Genomic DNA, 23,521 nt, shown 5'->3' with positions numbered 1-23,521 from the left:
AAAAAACAATTGGCATCCAAATAAATCAATCCCTATATTGACATCTATAGTAGGAATATAAAAACTTCTTGGCTTTTTCAATCCAAATTTTGAGAAACTCAAAACATTTATTACTAAAGATCACATAATCTTCTAAAAAATCCCACTATGTGGCATCCCTAAGAATAGAAACAAATAAGTATAAAAAAGTACACTAAGCCATGGACATCTTGAACAGAAATTTTATTCAATTTTGTAAACATCCATGCATTACTCAACTCCTTTCATATGCCAGCAAAAATTGTGGAAGACTGTGAAGTGGGCAAAAATATTATTAGGTGTCTTGTGTAGTGGACCATTCTGAATTATCTGTACTCTTCAGTCTTTTAGATATTTTACAAATCTAAGTTGTAAAAAACTGAGAGTAATGTAAAAAGTTTTTCTCCAAGTGGTCCTTTTTCACTAGGGAAGTACAATGTACTGCCACGTCCAATTTACCTTGATGGACCTAACATTCTAGGTTCCTATGCAATGTTGTTCTTTATGGCATCAGACTTTACTTTCACCACCAGACACATCCACAACTGAGAGCTATTTCTGCTTTGGCCCAGCTGCTTCATTCTTTCTGGAGCTATTAGTAGTTGTCCTCCACTCTTCCCCAGTAGCATATTGGACATCTTTCAACCTAGGGGGCTCACCTTCCGGTGTCACATCTTTTTGCCTTTTCATACAGTTCATGGATTCTTGTGGCAAGAATACTGGAGTGGGTTGCCATTTCCCTTCTCCAGTGGACCATATTTTGTCAGAATTCTTCGCTATGACCCATCTGTCTTGGGTGGCCCTGCACAGCACAGCTCATAGCTTCACTGAATTATGCAAGCTCCTTCACCATGACAAGGCTGTGATCCATGAAGGGGAATTATCTTTACTATTTCCCAAAATAAAGAAACTGAATTTCTAATACTTCAAATATGCTAGACTTAAAAAAATCTACTGGAAAGTAATTAAGTATTTTAAAAATCCAAGTTCATATAATTAGGGTAAATCTTTGGCAAATATGATAAGCTTAATAATTGTAGCTTAAAGACTGTCTTAAAATTTTTTATATGTTAAATATAAGTATATATTTTGTTTTGTGTGGGCTGCTTTCCCTAAACACGTAGAGGTTTACTGACTGAACAAGCTTAAATTACTCCTAAATTACATGTCAGCTTGAATATAATTTCCACGATCTTTTAAGTAACTTAAACTTTGGACTGATATTAAATTATTAATGGATAATCATTAGAAATCTGGATAATTTTTAAATAAGAATTAGGAGACATCAATTACTAATAATATTTTTTTATTGTGGTGAAATATATGTAACAAAATTTACCACTTTAATCAGTGTAAAATGAAATGGCATTAAACAAATACACAATGTAATGCAAACACCACCACTATCTACCACTTTCATCATACCAAAGAGAAATTTCCTAACTTTTAAACAGTAACTCCCCACTCCTTGTTTTCATCTATTTTATTTTCTGCCTCTATGAATTTGACTATTCTGAGTACCTCAAGTAAGTGAACTCATATAATACTTTTCCTTTTATTTCTGGCTTATTAAATTCAGCATAACGTTTTCAAGTTTTATCCATGCTGCAGCATATATCAGAACTTCATTTCTTCTATGGTTGAATAATATTTCTATTATGTGTATATAATATATTTTGTTTATTCATTCGCCAATAGATATTTGGGCTCTTTCCATTTTTTTGGCCATTATGAATATAGCTGCTATAAACAGGAGTTCTTGCTTTCAATTCTTTTGGGTATATAAAGAGTGGTAGAATTGCTGCATCACATGTTTAACTTTCAGAACCACAAAAGTGTTTATCACTGTGGTGGCACCATTTTATACTCCCTCCAGCAAAAAAAATGCACAAGGGCTCCAATTTCTTCACATTCCCTGCCTTATTTGCCTCTACTTATTTTCTGGGTTATTTGTGGGAGAAGGGTGGTGGTGGTGGTTAATAAAACACCTAAATGGATATAAAGTGGTCTCTCATCGAGGTTTTGAATTGCAGTTTCCTAATGACTAGTGATATTGAGTATCCTCTTTTGCACATTTCTATTTGTATTCATTCCTTGGAGAAATGTTTATGTAAATCCTTCACCCATGTTTCAATTGGGTTCCCCCCTTTTTTTTTGCTACTCAGTTGCAGGAATTCTTCTTATATTCTAGATACTAGTCCTTTCTCAAATGTGTTTTGAAGATATTTCCTTTCATTCTGTTAGCAGTCTTCTCTCTGACAGAATCCTTCAATGTACAAAAGTCCTTAAGTTGATAAAGTCCAATTTATCAATTTTTCTTTTGTTGTACTGATTATTAATCATAAGTTTACATACCTTTGCTTATTTTTATTTGCTATATAAATTGTAAAAATTTTTGTCATGTTTATGAACATGCTCCTTTTTGCCACTTTAACAAGCTGTAAGAGGATTGCATGTTGCTGTAGAAAATTATACATGTTCATGAGCTTTGCTGTCTATTAAAATATACATATGTCAGACAGTTCTTAATTATTTATCCCACGTTTTCTCTGTGAAATAGAAATGACTGACTTTCACTAAAAGTATACCAAAATGAGTTGCTGAGCAACCGTGATAGATATATGCAACTGAGCATGTGTTTTTATTTTTTTAACGAAACAAACAAACAAACAAACAAAAAAACACTGCCCCAAAGCAGCAGTCCTGAAACTTTTTGGTTTCTGAGCCCCTTTACACATTTAAAACTTATTTAGAACTCCTAGAGCTTTTGCACATGTGGGTTATAACTATCAATATTTACTGAATTAGAAATCAAAACAAAAATTTTACAAATATTAATTCATTTGAAAAAAGCAATGATCAACCTGTTGCATGTTAAATAAATATCATATTATTGTGAAGACAGTTTTCATCATGTGGGTCATCTGAAAAAGGACTGTAGTCCTAAAGCAAAGTATCAATTCATTCCAGGATATTTGAAAAAACATAACAAAAGATAAAACTTGGAAAGCGAAGATTATTTCCTTCAATTTGTAATGCTTGAAAATAAGTTACAAAATGTGTTAAAATATACATTCACCTGAAACAAAGTTCACTTAGTTTTGATGGGCTTCTTTCCTTGGCTTACTGATGAGTGCTTTTACATATTATCTATGTAATCTGCCTAGACAGCAGAAATTCATGTCTTACCAGAATAATTTTCTTTGCTATATGTTAATTTTGTTATATGCTTGGGTTCTTAGGCAGAAAAAGAACAAAAACTTCCTCAGTTATGAAAGAGTTAATTTTTAACAACTGTGTACCTTTTGCACTTTTATAGTCATTTTAATTTAAAAAGGCCTCAAAATTACTTCTCAGGCATCCATGATCCTATCTTAAATCAAGTGTCCAAATTTCCTCTGAAAACTTGAAGTCAAATCTTAAGTACAGAACTATTAAAATTTTTTCAGAGTATCTTTCACTTAAAACTATCTTTGAAGATCTAAACGTAAGACCAGAAACTATAAAACTCCTAGAGGAAAACATAGGCAAAAGACTCTCCGACATAAACCACAGCAGGATCCTCTATGACCCACCTCCCAGAATATTGGAAATAAAAGCAAAAATAAACAAATGGGACCTAATTAAAATTAAAAGCTTTTGTACAAGAAAGGAAACTATAAGCAAAGTGAAAGACAGCCTTCAGAATGGGAGAAAATAATAGCAAACGAAGCAACGGACAATTAATCTCAAAAATATACAAGCAACTCCTGCAGCTCAATTTCAGAAAAATAAACGACCCAATCAAAAACTGGGCCAAAGAACTAAACAGACATTTCTCCAAAGAAGACATACAGATGGCTAACAAACACATGAAAAGATGCTCAACATCACTCATTATCAGAGAAATGCAAATCAAAACCACAATGAGGTACTATTTCACACCAGTCAGAATGGCTGCTATCTAAAAGACTACAAGCAATAAATGCTGGAGAGGGTGTGGAGAAAAGGGAACCCTCTTACACTGTTGGTAGGAATGCAAACTAGTACAGCTACTATGGAGAACAGTGTGGAGATTCCTTAAAAAACTGGAAATAGAACTGCTGTATGACCCAGCAATCCCACTGCTGGGCATATACACTGAGGAAACCAGAACTGAAAGAGACACGTGTACCCCAATGTTCATCGCAGCACTGTTTATAATAGCCAGGACATGGAAGCAGCCTAGATGCCCATCAGCAGACGAATGGATAAGGAAGCTGTGGTACATATACACAATGGAATATTACTCAGCCATTAAAAAGAATATATTCGAATCAGTCTCTAATGAGGTGGATGAAACTGGAGCCTATTATACAGAGTGAAGTAAGCCAGAAAGAAAAACACCAATATAGTATACTAACACATATATATGGTATTTAGTTAATCGGTAAAGATAACCCTGTATGCGAGACATCAAAAGAGACACAGATAAATAGAACAGTATTATGGACTCTATGGGAGAGGGCGAGGGTGGGATGATATGGGAGAATGGCATTGAAGCATGTAAATTATCATATGTGAAACGAATCGCCAGTCCAGGTTCGATGCATGATACAGGGCGCTCGGGGCTGGTGCACTGGGATGACCTGGAGGGATGGGATGGGGAGAGGTGTGGGAGGGGGGTTCTGGAAGGGGACAACATGTACACCTATGGTGGATTCATGTCAATGTATGGCAAAACAAATACAATATGGTAAAGTTAAAAAATAGATAAATAATTAAAAAAAAGAAAAAAAACCCAAAAAACTATCTTTGAGATTTCCTGGCAGGCTCCTAGAAGTCACAAAAAGTTGTTCTTTTTCACAGATAAAGTGATGAAAAATATAATTAGATTTGTTTGATGAGTTACAACTATAAATTTCATGGAAAGTTGTGTCGAAAGAGAAGTCCAGTCTTCTCTAGGTTAAGTTTAAATAAGCAAACTGCTTTTAATTTAACCATTTCATTAATTTTGCACTTTGTGTAAAGTCCTTAGATAACTGTCAATTCCTTACAGACCCTAATATTTTTACTCTAAGGGAAAACACTGCTTAAGACTCTTGAAAGAAATATATTCCACCCCTCAATAGAGAATTTTACTCTCTTCCATTCTGATATTACTGGTAACAGTTAATAACTCCAACTATTAAGTTCTTGTCACTTACAGATGGATTCTGATGCTTACCTCAAAGTTATGCTATAAGCTACAGACCAGAGCTTGTACATTTACCAAAGAAGGACAGTTTTATAAGCCTCATGGAAAGAACTGTACCAGATACTTTCAGCTACTGACACTTCAAAGAATATACCCTTGGGTACAGACTGCTTAATTCATACTACTGTTTAGGTAACTTTTAGACTGTAACAGTGGACTGAGCTAGTATTTCCAAAACTCTCATTAGTCTAAAAGGTGAAAGTTTCATGAGAGCAGACTGCTAAGCTAAAATCTAGTGGAATGAGGATTGATCACCTAGGACTAAGTAAACTGAATAATTTTTTTTTCTGGCTATTTATTTGGAATATTACTGATGTTTCAAATGTTATCTTTTCTGCATATGTGAGGAAATTCTTTTTCTTTCTTCTCGATCTATGTATAACCCACACAATTTCATAGATTCTGATTTCTTAAAACTAAAAGTATTTGATTTAACTGATTCCCTCAGAAATCAGAAACTCTCACTAGGTCTGCTAACTTTTCTTGACAATATAGTAGTTTTCATAGATTTATGAAGAATGTCCTCCTCTCTAACAGGATATAACTGGACAAACCAATGGCTGAACTAAGGACATATCTGTATCATGTTCGAGAATGGTGTCCATTTAATCAGATATGACTACCACTTCTGAAGAACAAAGATTGGCTATACTCACAAAGCTAATAACTACAAAGCTGTCTTAGGAAAAATGACCTGATACCTGGAGTAGAGGGTTTCAGCTTTGCATGTGGTAAGGAAGGTCACTTATAAGTGGTAATGAAATTTTGGTGACCTGGAAAAGAGAGGAATTCATCCCATAACAGGTACCTGCAGGTAAAATAGAGTGAAGGGATTGTCTAGGGCTCTGTTACCTAAACTTGGAATGGCAAAAATAGAAACTTTAAAAAGCAGAATCTGAGATTCTCTCTGAAAATTTCCAGATAAAAGCTAGTTTTGCAGCCTCAGTAATTGCAAAAGCAAACTCAGAGAGGCTATCTGGCTAGTTAATATCTTGCTGCAGCTAAATAATCAATCAAGCCCAAACTAACTAATGAGACCAGCCATTTTTTTGCATCAAAAATCATCTTTGAGTTTATTATTATCGGGGGTGTAGAGAGTTGTCCGGAAAATGGGCGAGAAAGATTATTAAAATGTCCTGATTTGTATACTCTTCTGGGTTATTTGCACTTTTTACTTTCACTATTTTACAACTTTGCAAGTTACAGAAAACTAATATTAATGCAAATTATTGTCAACAACAATGCAAATACATTTTGTCCCGAGAAGGAATGTTTGATTATTATCCTGTGTATACTGAGTTTTGTGTCTATTTATAAATTCACGCCAGTCTTTGTGACTGATGATATATGTATGTGTCCTTTTCTTACTTTGAACGTGTTTAACAGCTTACTACTCTCTCATTAATGAAATAAAATATTTGACACATTTTATATTTCTATGAACATTATGATTAAACCTTTAAAAATACTATCCTTTAACATGTATTGTACTATGTTCTCCAAAGCATTTGATTTCATGTATTTGTCTAAATACATTTCTGACTCCAATTGTGCTCATAGCTTAAAGCTCTATTGCTTGAATCAGCAAACTTTCAGAGTAAATATATCCTATTGCTCACAGTGCTTAGGTTGTGCAATGAATTTTATCATTCAAGTATTTCACACTAAGGTCCAAAAATCCTAGTTTTCATTCTTCAAAAAAATCTGTACTAGTCATCTCCCAGAACATCATTCTTTTTCTCTCTCTCTCTCTTGCACTGAGAGGTGTTACAGCAGAGAGGTCAAGAGTGACGATGCAGGAGCCAAACTGCCTGGACTTGAATACCAGTTAGATCTCTAGTTGGTTATATGTCCTTTACCAATTAGTGCTTCAATTTTCTGATAAGTAAAATGACAATGTATGTAAAGTGTTGGTATATATAAAATGTTTAGAAGAGTGACTATTATTTTAATATTATTTAATATACTAAAATATATTATAAATAATATTTAATATTATTTAAATATACTAAAATCATCACAGATAGGAAGAAACAATAAAATTATGTGTGTATATATTATGTAAATATATATATAACATATATTACACATATATTATATATATAGTTGTTTTTCAGTTGCCCAGTCGTGTCAGATTCTTTGCAACCCCATGGACTGCAGCACACCAGGCCTCCCTGTCCCTCACCATCTCCCAAAGTTTGCCCAAGTTCATGTCCATTGCATCGGTGATGCCATCTAGCCATTTCATCCTCTGATGCCCTCCTCTCCTTATCCCTCAACTTTCCCAGTATCAGGGTCTTTTCCAATGAGTTGGCTATTTGTATCAGATTACCAAAATACTGGAGCTTCAGCTTCAGCATCAGTCCTTCCAGTGAATATTCAGGTTGATTTCCCTTAAGATTGACTGGCTTGATCTCCTTGCTGTCCGGTGGACTTTCAGGAGTCTTCTCCAGCACAACAGTTTGAAGGCATCAATTCTTTAGTGCTCTGCCTTCTTTATGGTCCAGATCTCACAATCGTACATGACCAACGGGAAGGCCATAGTCTTGACTAAACGAACCTTTGTCGGCAGAGTAACGTCTGTGCTTTTCAACACATTGTCTAGGTCTGTCATAGGTTTCCTGCAACAAAGCAATCGTCTTCCGATTTCATGGCTGTAGTTACTATCCGCAGTGAATTTAGAGCCCAATAAGAGGAAATCTGTCACTACTTCTACCTTTTCCCCTTCTATTTGCCATGAAGTAATGGGGCCAGCTGCCATGATCTTAATTTTTTTAATATTTAGTTTTAAGTATATTACATATGCAGAAAAAAATATATACACACACACACACACAATATGTATATTCTTCAATTTTCTGACCAAAACTTTACAAGTGTCTCTGGTCTTTTGTAATGGTGTGATTTCAGTTCAGTTCAGTCGCTCAGTTGTGTCCGACTCTTTGCGACCCCATGAATTGCAGCACACCAGGCCTCCCTGTCCATCACCAACTCCCGGAGTGTACCCAAACCCATGTCCATTGAGTCAGTGATGCCATCCAACCATCTCATCCTCTGTCGTCGCCTTTTCCTCCTGCCCCCAATCCTTCCCAGCATTAGAGTCTTTTCCAATGAGTCAACTTTTCGCATGAGGTGGCCAAAGTATTGGAGTTTCAGCTTCAACATCAGTCCTTCCAATGAATACCCAGGATTATCTCCTTTAGGATGGATTGATTGGGTCTCCTTGCAGTCCACGGGACTCTCAAGAGTCTTCTCCAACACCATGGTTCAAAAGCATCAATTCTGCGGCGCTCAGCTTTCTTCACCGTCCAACTCTCACATCCATACATGACAACTGGAAAAACCATAGCCTTGACCAGACGGACTTTTGTTGGCAAAGTAATGTCTCTGCTTTTAAATATACTATCTAGGTTGGTCATAACCTTCCTTCCAAGGAGTAAGCGTCTTTCAATTTCATGGCTGCAATCACCATCAGCAGTGATTTTGGAGCCCCCCAAAATAAAATCTGACACTGTTTCCACTGTTTCTCCATCTATTTCCCATGAAGTGATGGGACCAGATGCCATGATCTTAGTTTTCTGAACGTTGAGCTTTAAGCCAACTTTTTCACTCTCCTCTTTCACTTTCATCAAGAGGCTCTTTAGTTCTTCTTCACTTTCTGCCATAAGGTGTGATTTATCTCCAGGTAAATAATAGTGGTAGGTTGCTAACTCAGCATTTTCTCTCTTAAGTTACAAAATACATGCTCTGGGAAGATACACTCTTTCCTGACTGGTCCTATCAATCAAACATAGTTTTCTCTATGCTGTGTGCAGTGCTTAGTTGCTCAGCCATGCCCGACTCTTTGCAACCCCATGGACTGTAGCCCACCAGCCACCTTTGTCTATGGAGATTCTCCAGGCAGGACTACTGGAGTGGGTTGCCATACCCTCCTCCAGGGGATCTTCCCAACCCAGGGATAGAAACCAAGTTCTCCCATGTTGCAAGTGGATTTTTTTATTGTTTGAGCCACCAGGGAAGCCCATTATTTCCCAAAGGGAAATCAGCAACTCTTTTATTTCTCACAGCAGACAGATTTTCTTGTAATCAATGGATCTTGGGGACCATCATTATTATGTGGGACTTCTCCAGAAGATTTAATTTCTGTCAGTGGGATAAGGTTTCTTATTATGTATCTCCATGACTCTCCTGCCTTTGTCTTAAATGCCTCTCACTATGTTTGGAGTTGTGCGAGCATATTGCAAGCATTATACAAAGTATAGCTGTATTTTTTTCACGTTTGGATCCAGTCTCCTTGAAAAGACCTTTACACTTATTTAGTAATCAGAGGGGCAAGATTTATTTATCCCTTGTTTCCTCCTGTGTGTTGTTGTTGTTCAGTCACTAAGTCATGTCTTACTCTTTGTGACACTGTGGATTGCAGCACACCAGGCTTCCCTGTCCTTCACTATTTCCCAGAGTTTGTTCAAATTCATGTTCAAGGTGTTGATGATGCCATCCAACCATCTTATCCTCTGCTGTCCCCTTCTCCTCCTGCCCTCAATCTTTCCCAGCATCAGCGTCTTTTCCAATGAGGTGGCTCTTTGTATCAGGCAGCCAAAGTATTGGAGTTTCAGCTTCAGCCTCAGTTCTTCCAATGAATATTCAGGGTTGATTCCCTTTAAGATTGACTGGTTTGATCTCCAAGTAGTCCAAGGGATTCCAAGAGTCTTCTTCAGCACCATAGTTCAAAAGCATCAATTCTTCACCGCTTAGCCTTCTTTATGGTCCAACTCTCACATCCATACATGACTACTGGAAAAACCGTAACTTTGACTATACAGACCTTTGTCAGCAAAGTGATGTCTCTGCGTTTTATTAAAAATATACTGTCTAGGTTTGTCACGGCTTTCCTTCCAAGGAACAAACATCTTTTAACTGCATGGCCACAGACACTGTCTACAGTGATTCTGGAGTTCAAGAAAATATAATCTGTCACTGATTCCACTTTTTTCCCATCTATTTGCCATGAAGTGATGGGACAAGATACCTCCTGTGTGTCACACTTTCCTACTCTCTATTCCCTTGAATGAGGTTTCTTACTCAAATATGAAACTTCAGGGATTCCTATTTTATATTTTTCAGTTATTATATGGAAAATTTTTCACCTCTTTGGTCAGACACTACATACTGAGATATGTTAACATGCTTTTTGGTTGCACACCACAGTTGACCCATCTCTATCTCTAATTAGTGTTTTTAAAGTACTGTATTGGCTCAGGTAACTGAGAAGTCAACAAGGGCTTGAGTAAATGGTCAAACAATGTGACCAGGACTCAGGATCTCTCTTTCTCTTCCATTTCTTAGGCTTGCTTCTTTACAGTTGGCTCTATTATAGGGAGGCATTACTTTCATGGTTCAAGATAGCAATTCTTTTAGAGTTATATATGTTCTCATTCATATTCAATAGAAAACAGAGAGTCTATGTTCCTAGCAGTGCAAATAAAACCTAATAGATGCTCTTATTGACCTGAATTATGTATTTCTTGAACGAAAACTGTGGCTATGTGAAATACATATGCTGGAGGGTTAGTCAATCTCACCCAAATAACATGACTGGGGAATGTGGTAAAGTGTTAGGAAGAGGGAACTGCAAAAGGCTGCTGGAGAGGCAACTAACAAAGAACCACTACAAGGGTCATTCCTCAAGCTTCTTCGTTTCCTGAAAAAGCAACTTGTCAGTTTGGCAATAGCAAGTATTCAGATCACTAGGAACTAACTATTGAAGAGTTATTCAAATTTTTTTGGTTATTCAAATATTTTTCACATATAACATAATACCTAGAATATGATAACTTGAAAGCTTTGTTATGAATAGAAAACTTCCAAATATTTCAGTTTGAAAACCAGGATAATTATTATAGTTGCTGTAGTTGCTTTATAATATGAGAACACAAAAGACAGTTTGGTATATTTTGGAATGTTTACAATTTATAGTAAAGCTATAGCTGGAGAATTCAGCTGTCGACTTAAATTTTTTTTTTTTTTGACTTAAATTCTTAATCATTTTATTAACCAATATTTTCTTTTTCTACTTGGTCTTTGACTTGGCTAAGCTTGTTTCTAACCAGGCATGGCTTGTTGAATAGAGGGTTAAAGTCACCATTTGGTAGCTTATCTACCAAGAGATAACCAATACTAGTTTTTCTCCTTGCATCCCCCTGAAATTCTGGGTATTTTTTCTTCTAAGGATTATAAACAAAATTATACTTTATTACTTTTCTTATTTTATATTCATGTCAGGGACTGAGGTTTTTTTTTTTTTTTTTTTGCAGCCATGGTCTAAATTGTCACTGCTTATTCAGTTATACTAACCAGTTTAATCTTTTCTAGCCCGACACTTTTCACAAAGTACCACTCACAGCTAATGACTGAAAGATGCGATGGAAAAAAAGTGAAAGTATTAGTATGACTCTTTGTGACCCCATGGACTGTAGCCCGCCAGGTTCCTCTGTCCATGGAATTCTTTGGGCAAGAATACTGGAGTGGGTAGCCATTCCCTTCTCCAGGGGATCTTTCCGACCCAGAGATCTCTTACATTGCAGGTGGAATCTTTACTGTCTGAGCCACCAGGAAAGCCAGAAAGAAGTGATACATATCCTTAAAAGTTTCTATCTGAAGATTAGTAATATCAGACTTTGTACAAAGCCTCAACTCTCTAAATGGTGGTACTGTGAACACAGTTATAGAAAAGAAAGACACAAAATCATAAGAAAAAAAAGCAAGATTGATACAAATTAAATATTATCTTGACCAATCTGTTTAGATTTTTAAAACTTAATGTGATCTTCTTACGGGATTATCTTAATTAAGGCAGGCAATATATTTAAAAGTATGTGATGAAATTACTAAAGAAAAAGACTTCTGAGTCATGAATTTCTTGGAAATCATGTGAAAGTTCATTGCCACATAATATAAAATCTTAATGATGTTAGAGTACTTCAGGTACAGGAGAAACTATTAAATTCCTTGATGGAAGATACTCAGTGGCACTTATATTTTCAACAAAAAAGCACTAGTGAAGGTCCTTCAGAAAAAAACACATCTGTAATAAGTTACAGCCTACCTCCAAGGACAGGAGATAGGCTGTATGCTTGCAAAATCATTAATGCAAAAGCCTCTTGTCTTACCGGTTCCTCTGCACTGCCTGTTGCATCATGGGAATAACTGATGAGACCAGGGATGGGCTGCTCACCGTGTGCCATGATAACAGCAGGACTGGTGTAGAATGGATGCTTCTAATGCACAACACATAACAATGATGAATACAATGACAGGAAAATATGAAACTATACAAGCAAAATGACTGGGAAGGAAAAAAGTTGAAAACAAATGGAACACTGAAATGCCCAAAATTCACAAATGTATAATGACAAAATCAGCTTAGAATTCAGATGGTATATGCTTTTTTTAAGGTTGAAACTGATGGTACTTTTAACTCTTTTAATTAAGAGTAAAAGAAAGAGAACATATGATGATTTAATAATGTACCTATTTCATCAATCAGTTCCATAAAAACAAAACAAAATGAAATAAAACAAACCTCACATATAATTTAAATACTTACTACCCTAAGTCAGGACTTAATGGATCACTGAATGGATCTGGAGATGGAATGATCCAGTTTTCAGTGAAGGAACCATCTACTGGTTGTCTGAATGGACACTTCAAAAGGATCTCTATGATTCTTTCCAATATATATATCTTGTCAAAAAATCCTCTCATGCTAAGCTCATAGCTAAAATTTCTGGATGCGCCATAAAACTTTATGAATTACTTCATATACTATTAGATTACCAATCTTTACATTCTTGATCAATGAACAAGCATTACTTCCAGAAAGGATATGCTACTGTCTGAAGATTTTAAAGTAAACAAGGTGGGTTACATGAAATATGGTTATAATGTAAATCATGTTCTGTGACTTTGAGATGATGATGAAATTTACAGAAGTAATGTATAGTACTATTTAGTGTACTAAGTACTGTATGGTACTATTTACTCCCAGAATTGCTCCAGGAGAACTTGCAATATTTTGATACTGCTTTAATAATATTTATTGCTTTATTAAATTAAAAATACAAATATCTTATATCAATTTCTTCTCCATATGACTGGTGTAAATTGTGTCCAACAGTTAAATAAATGGTAGTTAATTGATGAAAAGTCTTGTCTTTTAAAAAAAAATTTATTAATCTTTCTCAACTAATTCCTTGAACCATCTTAGGTCTCTTACCCTCTTTTGATGCTCCTTTAAGAATTTGTGAATATTTGGTGTTCTGAATACATAAACATTATATATTTAATAAGATCACAAAACTGACATCTTCACAGAGTTCTTAAATGTCACATTGTTTATCATGGGAGCTACTACTTCAATAGGTAACAGCAAAATCTTTAATGCCTCAGAACTCAAAAGAAAACTTAAATGTTTCAAGAACTCAACATAATGGAGGGAATACAGCTGTAGAGTGTCATGAATATCCCAGTTCTTTTCAAAGGATGCCACAAAGTTGTATTTAATTTATGGAAGAATGGGATGGAAAGAGGGATGAAATCAATACATTTACCTGTGGGTCCTTTAGATCTCTGGGTCTCTCTCAGCAGGCTTACCTTGGCCGCAATGGCTGCTGCAGTTATATGTGATGAAGAACTATCTTCTGTTGAAGCAACACCACTGTCCTTCTTCTCTTCTTCCTCTTCCTCACATTGAACCCCTTTGTCTTCTGTCTGTTTATGGGGGCTAGTTGTGGGAGGAGGGGAAAGAGGTGGTGGCGGGGAAGGTAAATCTTCAAGTTCATCATGAACTTCCTTTACTTTTACAATGGCATCACGTAAAAGGTCAATGGCATGAGGTAGGGCTGGTAGTATGAACTGAAAGCATTCCTGTATGCAAGAGGAAGGAAAAAAATGAAGATAAAGTACTTTTATAGGCATGCAAAATGGGAAGAATCAAATTTATTTATGATTTTGGATTTACTTGTGATTTTCTCTCCATCTGTCTTAAGAATGAATCATATTTAATGTATTGTCTTTGTAATGCAAAATATGAAGTAAGCTGGTATATATTACAGTACTCGCCATAAGCTGAAGAACTCCACCATATAAGCACACAGCAAATTGTTTTTTTAAGTAAAATTTCTATACAACTTTGGAATTTAAAGATACATTATGAGAGAGCAGGTAACAGTTTTTACCTTTCTGGTAAGAGAAGGATACTAGAACTAACAAACCGACTGAGTACTGAACTATTTTATTCAGAGAACTTAGGTTTTGATTACAATTGTAAAGTACAGATAGACAAGATTGTACAATATGTAAAAGTAGATATAAGTTTGTGCAGCATAAAAGTCAAAACAGTTTCTCTCTCTTTTTTTTTGGAAGTGGGTGAAGGAAAGTACAGCATTTATTGTAGGGTGCTAATAAGTAAGGAGAACAGGCAGCTAATGCCCAAAATATGTCCATTATCACCTATAATGTATCACCAAAAGAAAACAGGTGAGAACTTTAAAATCAGAAAGTAAGGCCATATATATCTGGGGAATATATTTAAGCAGAAGTCTTTCTCTTTCACATGTGAAGCAACTTACCTTAAAATCTAATATGTAAAGAAATATCAGTTTCTGGAATACCTGGAAGGTAACTAATCTTTTACCCTCCTGGAAAAAATTGTATAGTAAGGAATTTAACTCTAACCAAAGAGAGGTCTGGTCTTTATTCTCTGCTTTTGGGAGGTGATCTCTAGTTTCTTATTATATCATGCCTGATAAGAGTGTCTCTGCCTGGGGGCTTTAGCCACTGAACAGTCTAACAACGTGGTTTATTATGAGGGCTTTGGGAAATACGGTATCAGTTTTACCTCTGGAAAGACCTGGGAATGGCTGACTAAAGGTCAACCACATGGGCAATATGTGATCAAGTTCCAATAAAAACTTTGAACACAAAAGGTAAAGGAAAGTGTGCATAGTTAGCAATGTTCTGTGTGTGTTGTCTTATATTGGGCTTCCCCAGTGGCTCAGAAGTAAAGAATCCGCCTGCAATGCAGGAGAAACAGGTTCAATCCTTGGGTCGGAAAGATCTCCTGGAGGAGGAAATGACAACCCATTCCAGTATTCTTGCCTGGGAAATTCCAGGGATAGAGGAGCCTGATGGGCTACAGTCCATGGGGTCACAAAGAGTCGGACGTGACTTAGCGACTAAACAGCAACAACAATTGTCTTATGTTAACAGGAGGTGATTCTATCTGTGACTCCATTAAAGAGAATGACCACAAGTTCCCTGTCTGTTACCTCACTTAGACTCGGCCATATATGCTCCTTTCCTTGGCTGATTTCATCTTGTATTTTTTCCCTGTGATGCAACATACTCGTGAGTATGACAGCTTTCAGTGAGTTCTGTGAGCCTTTCTAGTGAATTATTAAAAGTGAGAGTTATTTTAGAAATCCTCTCAATTGCAATTGATGATAGAAGTGAGGTTAGTCTTGTGGAGTGCTCCACAAAAAGTTAGCCAGCTAGCTTCTGCGGCTGGTCAAAACTCCTTACAGTTGGTATTAAGAAGTGAGATTTGACAGAAATAGCCTGACTCATTGAAACTTGTGACCAGGGAAGAGGAAGGAAGAGAAGGTGGGGGATAATGAATCTTTAGAGTCTTGAAGAATACAGGGTCACCCAAAGAATGGAATTGCAGCTCTGCTGCAATTAGTTATTGGAAACAAAATTAGCAGTTAAATTTGAAAATGAAAGATCTAACCCCTAAGGAGTTACATCAATACATAAACAATAAATGGTATCTGTACTAGCTAAAACAAAAGTAATGGAGAATGTTGGGGTAGATCCTGAGGCTGGGTCAAGCTTGGCTTCTAGATGGTCTGACATGTAGCTGCTAGCCTCCGAGCTGCTTCCCATGGAAAAATTTATCTTGAAGCAATAAATAGTAAATAAAGTTGGACTGATTCATAGGAAAATGGGGAAAGAGAAACAAGAGATTCAAGGGACTTGTCCTAGCAGGGTGGAAATATGTGCATGGTTATTAAGAAATGTATGAATGAAGCGAGTATTGACGGGGGCAAAACAGACGTCTTAAGGAAGCACTGTGTGTTGAGTGGACAGATGGGAGATCTGCTGATCTCCTAACATTAAGGGATCCTAAGGAAATTTCTATTTACACTTGTTTGGCGGAATTTAGAAAGATAGAAGGCAAAGAAACCTTACCTTGAATCACCTTAGGTGATGGCCCCATAATCTAATCAATATAAGGTATGACAAAAGGGTCTGGATTCCTAGACCCAACCCAGGCCTTAGAATTCCAAGGCCGAATGCACACAAATGGCTAAACTCATCTGGAGACAGATAAGAGACTTTTCTGGGACTCCTTGACATGGGAGCTCCATGTACTGTGATTCTAAAACCTGTTGAAATCCCAGTGGGAGGTGTGAGGAGTATAGTTAGAATGGGAGGCTATGGGAATGCCGCAGTTGATGGGATTAAGGTAAACATTTAGATAAGAATTAGAATGTTTGGACAGTGACTTTATGTGAATGGTGAATTTCTACCTGAATGTATTATGAGGATGCATGTTGTGTCTGGAGAATTCATTCCCTATCTCACACTGTAAAACAGGAGGCATGTAAATCCAGTCTTCTACTTGGACATGCTAAATGGGAGCACACAGATTACTAAGTTGCTGTACAAAAGCCTTGTGTGGCATGCAGACTAGGACTTACAGCAAAAATCTGTGAGTGCCACTCAACAACTGCTGGAATTTTGGACCAAAAAATTTCCATTTAAGAGACAATTACTACTTCCTACTGGACTTTAACTGAGACTGTCCTTATGGACTAAAGGACACACAATAACCCTGAAACCTGAAATATCTATAATGTCTTTGTAATTTCAGAGAAAAGCTCTAATGAGGAAAGAAGGCAATGCCTAGGAGAATTCCATAATAAAATGGAAATGTTGCATATAGAATCATGCTACCAGGAGAATGCAAGGAGGTACTCACGAGCAGGCAGCCTCTTTTCACCTAGGGCTGACTTCGGAACCACCTGAGGAGCTGCTGGATCCTATGGCCACTTGGGCCACTTGGGCGGTGCCCTATAAACAGCTTTCTATTGATCAACAAAGAGCTGCTTGGTTTATGGATGGCAATTCCAAGGTGAAGGGACAGCATCCTGTTTGGAAGGCCGCCACTCTGATTGAAGAAGGTAAAAACAAATCAGCTCCATGGGCTGAACTGCTTGTTTGCCCCTATGTTTGGGTTTTTACTGACTCATGGGAAGTGTTCAAGTGGCCTGGTCCTATGGTCGGGCAGATGGGCAATGGAAAACTAGTCTATTAAAGGGATACCTGTATGGGGTATGGCTCTATGGAAATCACTCTGGGAATGTAATGGGTGTATTAAAGTAGATTGCTAATGCCCATCAGAAGAACTTCCTTTCAGAACTGGAAGTTGACTGGTACTGGAGAGCAGATATCCTGGTATACTTGCTTAACATGGCCACCTGGGCCCATGAGATGAGTGGACACTAGGGGCCTATAGAAGGCAGAAACGGGCTGAATCTAGATATATTACTCTTACACTATGAGGCACAAATGCCAATAAGAACTGTTTTGTCTGCTAAAAAGAGAGACAGAGATGGCAGAGGGCTATGCAGCGAATTCCCTAAGGGAAAAGTCCTATGCATATCTGGCAAGTTGGACTGATGTTGTAGGTCCAACTAACTACAAATGGGTACAAGGCTACAAATGAGGTCTACTAGGTACAGACACTTACTCTGGATGAGCTTTGTTTATTCCAGAGTAGATACACATGCTCAATGGACTATAAAAGGACCAGAAGATATTGTGTCAGTGACCATGGAGGCACACATCTTTAGACCAAGGAACATATTTTCATCTTCAGAGCAATAATATGATAGAAAACTGAAATGGGCAATTGAAACACTTGTTGTCTAAAATGGGAGGAGAGAAATGCATGAAGCCTTCATTAGCGTATGATCATACTCAACATTAGGAAGGCTAAGTGAGTGTTCCCTCCAGACAGATTCGTCTGCTTTTCTGGTAAGAGGGGATGGAAAAGGATGTTTGTACAACTACACTTTAATCTTTACAATTATCCTTTTCCCTTTTTCCCCACATCACCTGAACGCTATTTTTTTCTATGTGATGCAGTGGTCTGAGGACCAGGGCTGTAACTGTGGGTGCCAGAGGCAGGGATGATTCTTAGGCTAAAACTGTAACTATACTTTTAAAAACCTTTATTTCAGAATTCCTAAGGGTCTGATGGTGCAGACTATGTCTTATTCCATCTGGCCAAATTGGGCTTAAGAGTAAATGCAATTATATTGCCTGGTGTTTCAGACTGCCCACTAACTCTGTACCTATGTAACCTTATCTTATATAAATGGAATGGATTGAGAGGGAAGTACTTGGTGAACTAGTATTACTGATGGCCATCTGGACCAGCCCAGTGGCCAAATCAAGTGTCTCATTCAAGATGTTCAAAGGAAATGCTTGAATATAAATGGAGAGAAGGAGAAATGATAGTTGAAGGTACAGAACGAGTTTAAAGGGGTTATGCAGCAGGAAAATCCAGTATTACTTTAGTGCCTCAAAAGCAGCTTAAAACAAGAGATGATATTGTTTCTTGGCTCAGTTGTAGCAGATGCTAGAAAGGGAAAAGGCATAGGTTGCTTCTGGAACCTGACAAGTCTGTAAACCTGAGGAGCATCGCTCTGGGATACATCTTGATCATATGATATGATGACGACTAGGTTAACTGTTAATGTGTGTGTAGGACTCCAGTAATGTTTCAGTATCTTTTGACTCTTATTTTTCAGGTTATATTTACTACCATACTATGATACAATACAAGTATTGTTAGTAAGATTATAGTGCTGATATTGATGGCCACGTGTACTGGAGATTTGAGTTAAAGCCTTCTCAATATGTAATACCAATGGGAAATGACTGGCCTGAGCAAGAGAGCTAATTTCTATGGTAAACAGTTCTGTGCGAATGTATCACAGGGTACAGTAACAGAAGATCAAGGTGGAAAATTAGAAAATGAGTACAAAAATATGAAAATTTGTATAATGGCTTTAGAGGATAAATTACTCGTTTCTCTAAATTTAGTCTTATCTCTCTCTGGTTCCTCCAAATCTTAGGCATATTCACACTACTACTGTTGTGTCTATAATATAAATGCTATAGTAAATATAGATGCCCAGTCAGACAAATATTATTGTTTAGTTGTAAGAAAGCCTTGGCCAGAGGCCAGGGGGTAGCTTGCATAATGAAAATTTAACTTTACCCAAAGAGAATCTGGCCTACTGGGAAATCTGGTTACTAGGAAATGAAAGGAGTGTCTTTTTTCTGTCTGGAAACTTTTGCTACCAGGCGGTCTAACCGTGTGATTTATTATGAAGACTTTGGGAAATGTGATTTTTGGCTCTGGTAAGTGTTGGAGACTACAAGTATTAGCCCAGCCCCTGGGAAATGAAAGAGACTAAAGGTCAGCCATACGGGCAATATATGATGTACTTCAATAAAAACTATGGATGCTAAGGACTTAGAGCTTCCCTGATAAGCAATAAGCCTTGTGTCATTGCATACTGATGCCCAGAGAGTAATGTGTTCATGACTCCACAGGGAGAAGATATTAGAAGCTCTTTTCCATTTGGTACTTCTTTATTCTGTCTTATGCACCTCTTTCCCCAGTTGATTTTAATCTGTATCCTTTCCACATAATAAACCATAACTATGAGTATACCACCTTTCAACGAGTTTCCTGAATCTATTGAGTGAATTATTGAAACAGAGGGTGGTTTTGGGAATGCACTGAACTGCAACTGGTGTAAGAAGTTTGGTCTTGTGGAGGGCTCCAACTTCTTATATGGCTAACTCTCACAGCTGGCCAAAATTTCTCAAACTAAACCATATAAATCTGAAGACTGCTTACCTGAGATCCTTTCTTGCTACCTGGCAAGTTAATTATGAGAGTTTTCCCTCTGATTCCACATACAGGCCTGGAAGGAAAAAGAAACTGGATGAACACTAACTTAGGATGATGGCTGGTTTAAATACATTCAACAACAAAGACCAATCATTGTTTTAATATGTGAACAACTTTTTTAGGAATAAAACTGTTATAGCTAAATATTTACCGATTATTATACAGATTGGGCACTCTCTCTGGCTGAGGTTTTTATAACAATTGTCAGTGTGGTGGATTAGAAAAACGCACTGAACATGAAATCAGAATAAATTAGCCACTTTAAAGAAATAACGGCCAAATTATTTTCTTTCTCTAACTTCAGCTTTTTCATATCTCTTACAGTTCTAAGAATTCAATGAGATAGCATACTAAAAATGACTAATATAGTAATGTCTATGTTCAAAAGTCTAACACATAAGGCACTCTGGCATTGAGTGAGATGTTTAAACTCTTGCTTCTCAGGAAGTCTGTAAGTTTTAAAGTAAGAATAGACTTTTGGACTCAGTAGAAGAAGAGGGTGGGATGATTTGAAAGAATAGCATTGAAACATATACATTACCATATGTAAAATAGCTAACTAGTGCAAGTTTGACGTATGATATAGGGCACCCAAAGCTGGTGCTCTGTGTCAACCTGGAGGGATAAGGTGGGGAGAGAGGTAGCAGAGGAGTTCAGGATGGAAAGGACACGTGTATACCTATGGCCGATTCATACTGAAGTATGTCAAAAACTATCACAACATTGTAAAGTAATTATCCCTTAATTAAAATAAGTAAATAAATTTAAAAAAAAGTGAGACAGGTCTCTCATAGATCAATAGCACTGGGGAGAATTTAGATACCTCAGCTGTTAACTGATAAATTGATAAACAAGAGTCAATTTAAAGTATAAAGGTCTTTCAGAGTTCACTGTAAAGTTTTACGTCAGTTTAAAACCAAGTCGTTAGATAAGAAACACAAGCAGTTGAAAAGTATGAAAGCTGGAATAAAGAGTTGAAGGCCTAGATTTCAAATGAGAGTTCGAATCATGCTCTTCCAATAACTGGCTATGATTCTGACCTGGTAACATATAATTTCCATCATTTGAAAACAAAAGGACTAGATTCAATTAGTCTATTTCTAAAATTTTATAACTCAGATTGTAAGTCACATAACAATGTTTTTCTACAACTTTTTTTTTTTTTTTTTTTAAGCAGTGGATCCACAGCTCAGAACAAAGAGAGACCTCAAAAACAGAGGCACACTGAAGTTGAGTCCACAGCAAAGTGGGCCACATAACAATGTTTTTCTACAACTTTTAATTGAGTTTCTTACTTAACGTTTTGAAATAACCTAAAATTGTCTTGTATTTTATTGTTTTTTCTTATCTTACAAAGTGCTCATAGCTATTTAAAACTGTCCATACAGCTTTCCTTTTAATTGAGATATAATTGACAAATAACACTGTATTAATTTTAGGTGTACAACATAATGATTTGATATATGTATATATATATGTATATATATGGGATGATTATTACAATAAGTTTAGCTAATATCTATCACCACACATTGTACAATTTTTCTCTTGTGATGAGAAATTTTACAATCTACTCTCAGAAAGTTTCAACCAAACGATATTATTAACTATAATCAACATGCTGTATATTACATCCCCAGGATTTATAAGTAGAAGTTTGTGCCTTTTGACTCCTTTCACGCATTTAGCCCACTCACCAACCCCTGCCTCTGGCAACCACCAATATGTTTTCTGTATCTGGTGGTTTAGTTGCTAAGTCGTGTCCAACTCTTGTGATTCCATGGACTGTAGCCTGCCAGGCTCATTTGTCCATGGGATTCTCCAGGCAAGAATACTGGAGTGGACTGCCATTTCCTTCTTCAGGGGATCTTCCTGATCCAGGGATAGAACTGTGGTCTCCTGCATTGCAGGCAGATTCTTTACTGACTGAGCTATGAGGGAATCCCAATCAACTCTCTGTATCTATGAGTTGATTATTATTAGAGTACATATACAAATGAAATCATACAGTCTTTGTTTTTGTCTGACCTATTTCACTTAGCATGATAGACTTAAGGTCCATTCATATTGTTACAAGTAGCAAAATTTCATTTTTTATGGCTGACTAATGTCCTATAGCATTTACATACCTCATTTTCTTTATCCATTCATGGACACTTAGGTTGTTTCCAGGTCCTGGCAATAATGCTGCAGTAAAGGTGGAATTGCAGATATCTTTTGGAGATAGTGATTCTGTTTCCTCTGGATAAATATCCAAAAGTTGAATTGCTGGATCAAATGATAGTTCTATTTTTAATGTTTTTAGGAACTTCCATACTGTTTTCCACAGTGGCTGCACATAATTACACTGCCACCAACAGTGTATGAGGGTTCCCTTTTTTGCACATCCTCTCGAACACTTGTTATTTGTTGTTTTTAATAACAGCCATTCTAATGGCTGTGAAGTGATATCTCTTTGTGGTTTTGAGTTGCATCTCCCTAATTAGTGATGTGGAAAATCTTCTGATGTGCCTGTTGGCTATTTGTATACCTGCTTTGGAAGAGTGTCTATTCAGAACCTCTGCCCATTTTTTAATTAAAAAAAAATTGTTGTTGTTGCTCTTTATAAATGTTGAGTATCAACCACTTATAGACACATGATGGGCAAGTATCTTCTGCCATTGGTAGGCTGTATTTTCATTTTGCTGATAGCTTCTTTTGCTGTGCAGAGCTTTTTAGTTTGATGTAGTCCCATGTGGTTAATTTTAATTTTGCTTCCTTTGCTTGAGAATACATATCAAGAAAGATATTGCTAAAACTAATGTCAAAAGCGTACTGCCCATGATTTTTGTCTGGAATTTTATGGTTTCAGGTTTACATTCAAGTCTTTAACCCATTTTTATTAATTTCTATGTACAATGTAAGACAGGGTTTAGTTTCATTCTTTTGCATATGCTATCTGGTTTTCCCAATACTCCTTTCTCCATTTTATGTTCTTTGCTCCTTTGTTGTAAATTAATTGTCCATATATGTATGGGTTTAGTTCTGGGCTCTCAAATTCTGGGCTTTTTCCCTAATATTATGCTGTTTTGATTGTTATAGATTTGCAGTATAATTTGAAATCAGGGAGTGTAATATCTTCAGTTTGATCATTTTTCTCAAGATTGCTTTGGCTATCTATCCAAGGGTCTTCTGCTAATTTTTTTACAAATTATAGGATTTTTTTTGTTCCATTTCTATGAAAAATGTCATTG

General features: G+C 36.6%; 1 protein-coding gene across 19 annotated transcripts in view; it reads right to left on the bottom strand.

Annotated features, from left to right (window-relative positions):
- The window catches only part of GPHN (gephyrin), a 525,210-nt gene that overhangs the window by 210,414 nt on the left and 291,275 nt on the right, over positions 1–23,521 (bottom strand). For 12 of the 19 annotated variants that reach the window (XM_081513387.1, XM_081513388.1, XM_081513372.1 and 9 more), the window contains 2 exons: positions 20,235–20,301; positions 13,886–14,158 (listed from right to left, as the gene is read on the bottom strand). In XM_081513387.1, coding sequence (XP_081369513.1) covers positions 13,886–14,158; positions 20,235–20,301 — 340 coding nt within the window. Of the gene's footprint in view, positions 1–12,402; positions 12,511–13,885; positions 14,159–20,234; positions 20,302–23,521 lie in introns of all 19 variants that reach the window. The other 7 variants (XM_081513386.1, XM_081513368.1, XM_081513369.1 and 4 more) reach the window with 1 other exon arrangement.

This window comes from Giraffa tippelskirchi, chromosome 7 (genome assembly GCF_054371585.1).
Source record: "Giraffa tippelskirchi isolate mGirTip1 chromosome 7, T2T-mGirTip1v1.2.pri, whole genome shotgun sequence".
Lineage (NCBI taxonomy): Eukaryota > Metazoa > Chordata > Mammalia > Artiodactyla > Giraffidae > Giraffa > Giraffa tippelskirchi.
Note: the sequence above shows the minus strand (reverse complement) of the source record. Positions and strands in the feature narration are given on the sequence as shown.